General features: G+C 39.7%; 1 protein-coding gene across 1 annotated transcript in view; it reads left to right on the forward strand.

The window, feature by feature from the left end:
• Window positions 1-8,657, forward strand: part of LOC121416943 — a 30,027-nt gene extending 21,370 nt beyond the window's left edge. Inside the window, exons 10-16 of the mRNA XM_041610474.1 lie at window positions 592-660; window positions 1,913-2,088; window positions 2,289-2,437; window positions 4,176-4,270; window positions 4,732-4,834; window positions 5,670-5,734; window positions 7,242-8,657. Coding sequence (XP_041466408.1) covers window positions 592-660; window positions 1,913-2,088; window positions 2,289-2,437; window positions 4,176-4,270; window positions 4,732-4,834; window positions 5,670-5,734; window positions 7,242-8,165 — 1,581 coding nt within the window. The 3' untranslated portion in view covers window positions 8,166-8,657. The remainder of the gene's footprint in view (window positions 1-591; window positions 661-1,912; window positions 2,089-2,288; window positions 2,438-4,175; window positions 4,271-4,731; window positions 4,835-5,669; window positions 5,735-7,241) is intronic.
• Window positions 8,658-10,635: the final 1,978 nt, after the last annotated feature.

Raw genomic sequence — 10,635 nt, forward strand, 5'->3', positions numbered from 1 at the left:
GGTCAACACTGAATTTGAAATCACCCAATATGATTGCAATAAGATCCAATCGCTGCCAATCATATCCCGGTGCAGTCACATCACAGGCCAGTATACAGCTTTGCAATGGGCTGCATTTTAACGACACCAATGTGCTTATGTTGCTTACACAGCACAGCATATTGGTTGTGACGCCATCGTCTAGGACAAATCTGATTGGCTGAAATTATTGAAATCACAGGATGATGGACGTGTCAAACGTCTTTAATACAGGGGTCCGCTGCAGAAAGAGTTACGTTTAAATGCAAGTTAAAAAAAATCAATCGCAAGTGCCAAATGCTGCGCTGTTGATTGGTTTTGCACATGATTTTTAGAGTTGTGATTGATTGCAACTCTTTCTGCAACGAGCCCCAGATCGCAGTCGCTATGGGTTGCAGGTTAGCTGGGGTAATATAGGAGCGCCTAGAGCAACTAGCAAGGTGGATACGTGCACTATACAAATCCTATATTATTATTATCATTATTTAAATATTTGATGCAACAGGACCCAGGAAACAGTCGGTAAATGGCCTTTTATCAATTTCAATCTCCTTTTCTCTGTTCTTTGTAAAGGTTCAAGATACGTCAAGTTCAGCAGTACAACCTGTGCAGCAACCTTCCTCCAGTACTCCAACACCCAAGGTATGCTACTAAGTAGGATTTCATGTCATTTTTGTCTCACCTGCATAGCAGAGTGAGACTATAGGCGCCGCTTTTCCGACGGCGGCGGCGGCGTCAACATCAAATCTTAACCGGAGGTTTAGTTTTTGAAATGACATCATAACTTAGAAAGTATATGGACCTAGTTCATGAAACTTGGCCATAAGGTTAATCAAGTATTACTGAACATCCTGCATGAGTTTCACGTCACATGACCAAGGTCAAAGGTCATTTAGGGTCAATGAACTTTTGCCGAATCAGGGGTATCTGTTGAATTACCATCATATCTCTGTAAGTTTATTGGTCTAGTTCATAAAAAGTGGACATAAGAGTAACCATGTATCACTGAACATCTTGTGCGAGTTAGAGTAGTTTTCAAAGTCAGCACTGCTGCTATATTGAACTGCGCGATGCAGGTGAGACGGCCAGAGGCATTCCACTTGTTAAAAAGAAATAGGTAGTTTGAAGGGCACAGCCTGGGTTTCATTTCATAAACTCATGCTCAACAATAAATTTACTATCAGATGACCGGAATGTGCAATAATCCCTCAATGGTTTTTCTTTGAGGGCTCTCATGCCTCTGACTTTTACTTTTGCAAGCCCTGGCCCATGGAAAACCATTTTCTTACTCTTCTCTTTTCTTTCATTTCGGCTTTCCATCTTTCCTCACTCACTCACTATTTCTTTTGTATCTTTGTATACTACAATTTTTGTTGTTTTATGGCCAAATGAATAATAGTCGTAAACTGCATAACTTTTGTGTATGTCTGTTTTTAAAGAGCCATTTCTGTGAATTATGCCAGGATATTCATTGATGTGGCTTCGTTCTTTTTATCTATTCCTGAAAGATTTCATTGAATTCAGATCAATAATGGGAAAGTGATTTAGAAGTATGGGAGTAATTACAGACAATATGAAGCCTTCATTTAGGGTGTTGTATAATTTAAGTTTCATTACTTATTCTAATTCATTGTGGGGGGAATGGGCCTTCACTTATTCGAGACCGACTCAATGGAGTTCGCTTCCACAGAGCTTGAAAACCCAGACATCAGCGACTGTCTTCAGGGATGATTTGAAGACATACCTGTATAATTGTGCTTTTTGACAGAGATCCATTAACTCGTTCATTGCTGAAATTTTGAACTTGACTCGTTGAGCATCTAATGTAGAAAGTGCTATCTACATCTGACGTATTATTAATATTTTATGATCATTATTTCTTATTTGATCCTAGGCTCAGTTGTCTCCGGTGAGAGCTCCCAAGCCCAGCCGTAGCAAGGCCAAGAAGAAAGGGGCCAAGGCATCGCCCAAAGGAGATCGAATGGAGGATAAAGGGGGTAAGGAAGTGGAGATCATCTCCCCTCCACCGCCCCCGAAGGCCCCGACTCCACCACCGGCTGCAGCCGAATTGTAAGCATCAGACTTTGGCTTGGTCCTGTTTGAAACTTTGAGATGTTATAACTTTCTTGTTTTACAACCAATTTTAATGACATTTTCAGTGTTTCGCTTGTTGGATTTTTCTCTTTTATTTGGAATCAAGTTTCTGTAAATCCAACAAAAATGGGATTTTAATTTGATTTTGAATGTTACCATCCCATTCTATTCTCCAGCATCCGAGAGAGGCGTGACTTAGACAAGTACTGTGTGGAGAATATTCAGTTCAAGACGCCCTTTGCCTCGTACAGCGAGGCTATTCAGAGGCTGTTGCCCTACCACATAGCGCATGAAAAGATCCCCAGCAAGAAAAGTTTCAAAGAAAGTGAGTATAAGCAGTTATCCTTTGTTCATGGGGGGTGGCATCTTTTTTTTAGCTTCCCTCCAAAAAAATATACAAAAGATAATCCTTTGCTCTGACAATAACAATAATCGGAACGACGCATCTAAGCGCTTTACAGATATATTATTACCCCGGTCATCGGATTCAATCAGTCATTTCCGCACACAATGTGTATACATCCTCCACTCCCTGGGGAGTATCCAGTCAGTCGCCGGTGAGGCGCACACAGTACTGGACAAGCTACAATGACTTTCACATCCTACCGGGTATCCATTTAGCACCGGGGTCAAGAGTGGCAAAGTGTAGATTAATGCCTTGAAAAAGAGCCCCAGACCCTACGGGAGGAGTTCATCTCAGGACTTTTTTTTATATTCTGTCCAGGGGCCCGTTTCGTAAAGCTGTTTGTATGTTAAGAGTGACTTTAAGAACGACTGGTGATCCTTTCTTGTGGTAAATGACACAAAAACGTTCAGTGGCAAGGGTTTTGCGCGTAAGAAAGGATCACCAGTCGCTCTTACTTACGAACAGCTTTATGAAGCACCCACCAGATGTGGAGAGTGTTTCATGAAGTGTCTTGTCAGTGAGTTTCACTGACTAATTTGGATCTCGGCCAATCAGATGCAATGATTTCACAAGGCACGGTCTTTCCCGCAGAATTCTTGCAGCATGACCAGCATTTCATTACAAGTCATCGCAGTCACCATAGACAGAATGATGGTGAATGTGATGATGTCGGTAATGATAGTGATGGTGGTCGGTGTTTATCGTAGTTGTAATGGCATAGATGGAAGTGGTAATGACGGTGTTGGTGGTGAAGGGTGTGATGGGAAAGCTGGTGTTTGGTGTTTGCTGTGTCGATGGTGGGGCTATTGGTGGTAGTGGTAATAATGGATGTAAAGGCTGTGATAGTTGGGTGATGGTTGGGTTGTGATGTAACTGATGCCAATGATCATAATTAAAGTAGCACGGCTTCTAACCATAAATTATAGGTTATAAGAAAAATGATTGGAAATGACCCAGCCCATCCATCACTTATTTAAAGCGATAATTGCATTCCCGGCACCCGTTTCATAAAGTGTTGTAACTTTGCCATTATAGCAATTACCATGGTAACCATGATTTTGATTGGCTACTAAGCCCTGTTACCATGGTAGTTGCCATGAAGACAAAGTTACAATTGTTGTAAATCTTCATAAAAACGGGCCCCCTGATCAGTTATATCGATAAATGGAAGCAAACGAGCGTAGCAACTACGAAGTGTTTCATGAAAATTCTTGCCAGGGGAGCGTTTCATGAAAGGACTTGTCAGACATTTTATCCGACAAGTCCTGTTTTATCCGACAGTTACTATGGTAACAGTGCCTCTCAGCCAATCATAATCAACTTTTCATCCGACAAGTTGTCAGTTCTGACATCTTTCTTTGATGTTGATTGACTGAGAAGTACTGTTACTATGGTAACTGTTGGATAAAATGGGACTTGTCGGACGTTTCGACAAAACGTCCGACAAGTCCTTTCATGAAACGCCCCCCAGATGTTTCATCCGACAAGTCCTGTTTTAACTGACAGTTACCATAGTAACAGTGTTTCTCTTCATTTGAAATCAAAGAAAGGTTTCAGATCTGACAATTTGACAACAAATGCCGATGAAACATTTCCATGATTTCACAAGATTTTTCTTGATTTATTTTTGACGACTTGTCTTTTCCGTTTTCATTAGCTGAGAGTTCTTTTTATGAGATCAGTAACCAGCTGATGACAAAGAAGAAGAAGATGTTGGATAAATTCCAATACCTCCTCTATCAAGAAAGTATGGTGAGTTAAAAACATAGAACATTTCTGTTATGACATTGACAACCATTTTTCCATATGGAAAGAAGAACAAAACGTACCCCCTAAAAGTTGCTGAAATTTCACATTTTATTTTTTTACATCCTTGAAATAGCCATCTAATTTTTGTTTTAGATTAACATTATGTTAGTAGATTAATTTTTTTACGATTTAATTTTTGTTTACCCCCACCAGTTTACCCATACCGCCCATTCATTATTAGCGTGGAAACATTTTTCTAAAGAAAAATCTGTAGTACTTATAAACACACTACACCCTACCTTTTAAAAAGAATGATAGATTCTGTAACATGTGCACTGGCAGTTTACTGCTCAATAGATTATCAGTTTAAAAGAGAGTTGTGTTCTTGTTCAAGTATTAACAATTTTTATTTCGGTGTGAAAGCCCAAGTGTATCACATTTCTTGTCCGTTCATTTCATCAAAGATTGAAGTGCCGTCGTCAGAGGTTGTCATGCTGGGACGTTTATTTCACCAAGACGAGACGGCTGCGCTCCAAGAAGAACGCAGTAGAGTCGAGGCTAACAGAGGTAAATAAGCTGTGCTATTCTTCAAACTGAATATCTGAATTTTAAGTCCTCCTTTTCATTTCTTATATTATTACTTTACACAGGCCTAATTATACCCGAATATCATTGTCTTTATTTTCAGTTGTTTTTGCATGTTTACATTTTAAATTATATATTTGAATTGAATTTTTGATGTATATCTTTACTATTTTTTTTTATGAATAAATGAACTAAACTGAACTAAGTACATTCATACTGCAATAATTATTTTACCAAGTAGCAAAACTGTACCTTTCTTTTCAAACTATTGCATTTTTTTCTATGTAGGAGTATAATTGTTTGCCAAGTTATTCACTGTATTATTAATAGTCAACTCAAGGTAAATTTCAAGACCCTCTATCTTTGATACTGTTATTGAGAGGCCACGCACAGTGCTGGTCAGTTCATTCTTGCCTGATAAATGAAAGTAGTTGCATTAAACGATATGAGAAAGTTTGTAAACCAAGGTTAATTGCCACCATATCCTAGATCTAGATCCGGTATAGCTACGTAAACTCTGCTTTGTGAAATCATTAATCTAAGTGGAAAAAACTATCATATTGAAGATCACTAACACAGATAAGCACATGTGGGACAGCATTTTTATTGCTTGGAAAAAGACCCAATATTGTGATGGAATACCATACTCATTTCGCCAATATCTAAACAACAGCATATTTTCTTTTGGTATATATTCTTACTCGTACGTACTGATGCTTGGTCATTTTCTTGGATTCTGTACAAATTCATTTCTAAATCATTACCACAGCTGACATATATCGTTAATTGTTGCGTTCTTCTCTGCCTTTCCGATCAGGACTAGTAGAATCATTGATGCCAAAGATAGAATCCAGTCAGGACCAAGAAACAGCCGGTGCTCAGGTAAGCAACTCATCAAGTTTCAAGCTTATTTCCACTTCTAGAAAGACAAAATATGAAATAAAATGAATACAGATAAATCTCCTGGGACCAAAAGTCAAATTTTGAGTTATGAGTTGATATGAAATGAGAAAATTAAACAAAATGAAATCTTTATTGTGATGTTCGAAATCTGAAATAGGATTACTCAGAAAATTTATTTTGCCCGATTGGTAGCCATTGTGCAGCGCCAGATTGACACTGCTCTATCCCTTATACATCATTGAACGCTAAACAGGGTAGCAGCATCTTCCATCTTTTGAAGTCTTTTTGGGCTGACACGGCCAGGGCTTGAACTCCTAAGCTCCCGGTTGTGAGATGGACACTTAACCATCTGTTACTGATCCAATGCAATAGTTATATATCGATACATATTTTGCATATTCTGGGCCCCATAACATGTGCTGCAGTCACAGTTCCCCTATGGCTGCCGTATGGCGAGTCGAAAACAGCAGTTTTAGCAATTCTTTGTACCAGCTACATATGGGTGGTGTGAATGATAATTGATAAAACGACTGTTTTCGACTTGCTGTACGGCATCCGTAGGGAAAAGTGTGACCTCAGCATTAATAATAATAATATAGGATATTTATATTGCGCACATTTGCACCTTGTTAGGTGCTCAAGGCGCTCCTATATTACCTGGCTAAGCTAGGCGTTCATAGCGCACACAGCTTCTTAAGGAATTACTTCCTACCGGTACCCATTTACCTCACCTGGGTCGAGTGCAGCACATCGTGGATCAGTTTCTTGCTGAAGGGAATTACGCCATGGCTGGGATTCGAACATTAGCGATTGATTGTGGGCCAGAGTTCTATGATTGAATGCACATTTGCTTATTATGTGTAATCAGTCTTAAAAATCTGCCATGATTAGTTGCGAAGTTTTATGTCAGAGGGCCCTGGGTTCTGTTGCAGAAAGAGTTGCGTTTAAACGCAAGTCAAAAAATCAATCGCAAGTCCCAAATGCGTGATTGGTTTAAAATCAAGTTGCGCTTGATTTTTAGAGTTACGATTGATCCAATCAATCTCCAGTGAATGTAAATCCATTGACGTCATCAATGTCAAGAAATTTGCACAATGTCCTTTGCAAAGAAAGAGAAGCACCGCGAATTTTCAAGAAAACTATGGATGTATGAACATAAAGCTTATCTAGGAATTATTTTGAATAAGCATGTATTATAGATGTTGGCGTTGCTGGCTTTCCATAGTTGTGATTTATTTGATCAATCGTAAGTTATACGATTTGAATGTGGCATCACAATGATAAATTTCCATCTTTCGATATGTTTTTTTTTCAACAATTTTGTTACATTTCTACAGTGTGAATCACACTTTCACATAGTCCAGTATGTGAACTCACTATGTGACTCTATGTTCTTTCCAGGTGGTTATGTATATACAGGAGTTGCACTATTTAATGGCCTTGAGTAATATTATAATCAAATAGACTTCTAACTTTAATTTTGCAGGCTGCCCATGTAGAGGCACCCTCTGAGCATTCGTTCGCCCAACCTGCCAAGGTCCCCCCTACCAAAGCTGAACCCCGCCACAAGACCAACCACGACAGAATACGAAAAAGTCCCGAGATGAACCCCTCCCGTAGGTCCGGTGGGCAGGGAGCCACCCTGCAGCGTCAAAGACAGGTGAGCGGTGACGGAGACACATCCTCGAGCTCCGAAGGACAGTATCAGTCTTCGATCGTGTCCAAGTACGGGAGCAGCGACGAGGAGGATGGTTCGAAAGGAGCGTCGTCCGGGGGTGGCATTCGGTTACGGTTGACCAAAAGTTTATTGGTGGAGTCCAAGGTCAAGTCCCGCGATCGGTCCATTACAAGTGAGAGCGATGACTCAGTACTATCCTCCCCGACCAAGCCGAAGCGGCGGAAAAGCCAACTCGAGGCGCTTCTTAGTTCTGATTCCTTAGACAGTAGCGACTACTCGCCATCAATCGATTACAGGACTAGGGGCAGTGTGTGGAAGGTTAGTGAGAAAAATAAAGATTCTTTTGCATTCCAAGAAAGCGACGCAAGTACCCGCGACACGGTCGGCTCGCAGTCTCATGACCGGAACCCCTCCGGAAATCAGTTTGATGCAATAATGGACGAGGATAGTGAGAGCAAAGACGTGCTTCAGGAGCAGATGGACAGTGCAGTCAACAGTATTCTTTTTCTACAGAACCCGGGTCCCAGTGATAACATGCGCCATGCCAGCCTTGCCGATATTAGTTTTGATCAGGACGATGTGTTCGACAGCGCCGATGACTCTGCAGTGTTTAATCTCGAAGACTATGCCAATACGAGTTTCCTGGAAGAGAACAGCGCTGTCGCTGGGCTTGAGACCGAACTCAATACGATGGATAGCGATGTTGAAGAAGCGGTCAGGAGCATTTTGTGATCAACAAGCAAGAGATGCTAGCAATAATTTTGCCAATGAAGAGCATTGCTGGTTCAGAGGTGATCGCCGAAGCTGTCACATGGACGAAGCAGTCGTGCCGCTCTGTAGAGTCCGACAGAACTGCTCAGAAACCTTGGAAGGATATCACTTACGTACAGGTATCCTGTACAGAAATAATTGTGTGTGAATACATTCTAGTATTCAAAATAGTCTACTCATATCATAAAGAACATGCAAATTATTTGTAGTAATGTCCACGCAAAATTATCTCGCAACGTACATTAAAGACAGTTTGGAGGGTTTTTATTTACACAACACGCTTCCTTCATTCCGAAACTCAATGTACTGTGCCAAACTTAGCCTACGTAAGCAGCACTACTTATTTGTTTTCTTAACATCAGTTTTGGGGTACTGAAAGCGAACCAAACTGTTGGTTTGGACACCACACATAGATTTGTACGCACTCGCTTGTGTTTAAAAGTTAATGGATGTGGAAATACGGAACCAGTACGTGTGACTTAACAAAGCGCTGCTATGCAAAGTGAACAGTGGTTCCTTATTTTACGTCGTGTTCTTTTAAGCTGCATTGTCATTCGAATATTAAAATGTAATTCAATGCACTTTAAATACATGGAAACTGAACTGAAATCAGAGCATTGATGGAAATGGATTTGTACCAAGGTTACTGATACAGGTGGGCATTTCATAAAGCTGTACCTAATTTAAGAGTGACTTAAAGAACGACTGATGATCCTTGTGGTAAATGGTATACACCAAGTTGTTCATTAGCGAGTAAGAAAGGATCACCAGTCGCTCTTAACTTGCGAACAGCTTTATGAAACGCCTACCAGTTGTATGATGTTGAGCTATCTAATGGCCAAAGAGGAAACACAAGTAATAATAATGATAGTATGCAGTTATATAGCGCCATCTATCGAGAAATATTTTATTCCCTGGCTTGGCTCGAGCTGCCTTTCAGCGCTCATCTGGCAGGAGTTAATCCTGCCAGGTACCGATTTACCTCACCTGGGTTGAGGGCAGCACAATGTGGATAACTTTCTTGCTGAAGGAAATCACGCCATGGCTGGGATTCAAACCCTCGACCCTCTGTTTCAAAGTCAGAAGAGTTATCCACTGGGCCACAACAAATTTAGCACTTTAATTTTTGACAGTGCGTTTTGTGATATAATCGATTGCAATATTTTTGTTCATTCTTGCAAATGTGTAAGTGACATCGTTGTCATGCCATTTCTTATTTTTAGACATTGTTAACACTGTCTTCTTGCAAACAATGTGCCAAATCTCCCCCCCCCCCCTCCCCCTTGAGATCACAGCCTTTGACTCTACATATACATGTTCATTGCAGAAATGTGCACATCACGTATTATGTAATCTACAAAATTGAGCAGTCAGTTTCTCTGATATATTTGAAGAACAATATTTCAAAATTTATTTTTATGGTATATTTCAATTTAATTCTGAATAATTCTTTGAAATTTTGATTTTGATGTACGAATCATGTGGCATAAAAATGATGGGAAAAGTAATATCTTTAGTATGATGTAAAGAGAAGACATATAGAATTATTTGTACCCTTTGTTGAAATGATAGGTCTATTGACCTGATTTTTTTCATTTAATTGCAGCAGAAATTGGCAATACCACCATTTTGTTTTTATTTATCACAAGTTTTACTACATTTTTGCAACTGACATAGTGTTTGCCATTGAATTGTAGCTGTGTCTGTATAGATATGGAAAAAGCCCCAACAGATTATGATTTTGGCAACATGTGTAATGTGGGCAATTCCCCCAAATTATCAACCATTTTTATTTTATGCTGAATCCCTGTTTTTCTCAAATTGTGCTTTGCATCATGATTTACTCAAGCAAAGATATGTGTGGCCAGGGTCCTGTCTTACAAAGTGTTACGATTGATCCAATCAACCTCAACTAAATGGAAATCCATCGTCATTTTTCCTACAGGAAATTTGCGCATTGTCATTCATAAAAAAAGAGGAAGCCGTGGGAAATGATTTTTATTTCAAATTTTTTTTCTCCACTTTGGGGGCTATTCCGGAAGTTTGGGCTATTTCTTTCATTTTATTGGCTACTTTGTAGGGGTAACCGATAAGCATTTTATGCAGCAAAAGTAAATCATTATTCTGCCGTAGTTGAAATTATGATTTTCTATATAATCTTTGTGTTTGGGACAGATATTTGAGTGAATCTAGAAAGAATGGTCGCCCTAAAAGCATGCATTTTTTTTTTGGGGGGGGGATTCTAGGGGCGATCCGGGCATTGCCCTCTGAAGCACACTGAATTATCTAGACAACAATGAACATTGGCAGCATATCTAGAAAGCATTTTGATCAAACGTGCATTTTAGATGTTGACATTGCTGGCTTTCCATAGCTGTGTTTGATCAGATCAAAGTAATCACGCATATCTATATTCTATAGAAAGAAACTA

This window comes from Lytechinus variegatus, chromosome 6 (genome assembly GCF_018143015.1).
Source record: "Lytechinus variegatus isolate NC3 chromosome 6, Lvar_3.0, whole genome shotgun sequence".
NCBI classification, from domain to species: domain Eukaryota; kingdom Metazoa; phylum Echinodermata; class Echinoidea; order Temnopleuroida; family Toxopneustidae; genus Lytechinus; species Lytechinus variegatus.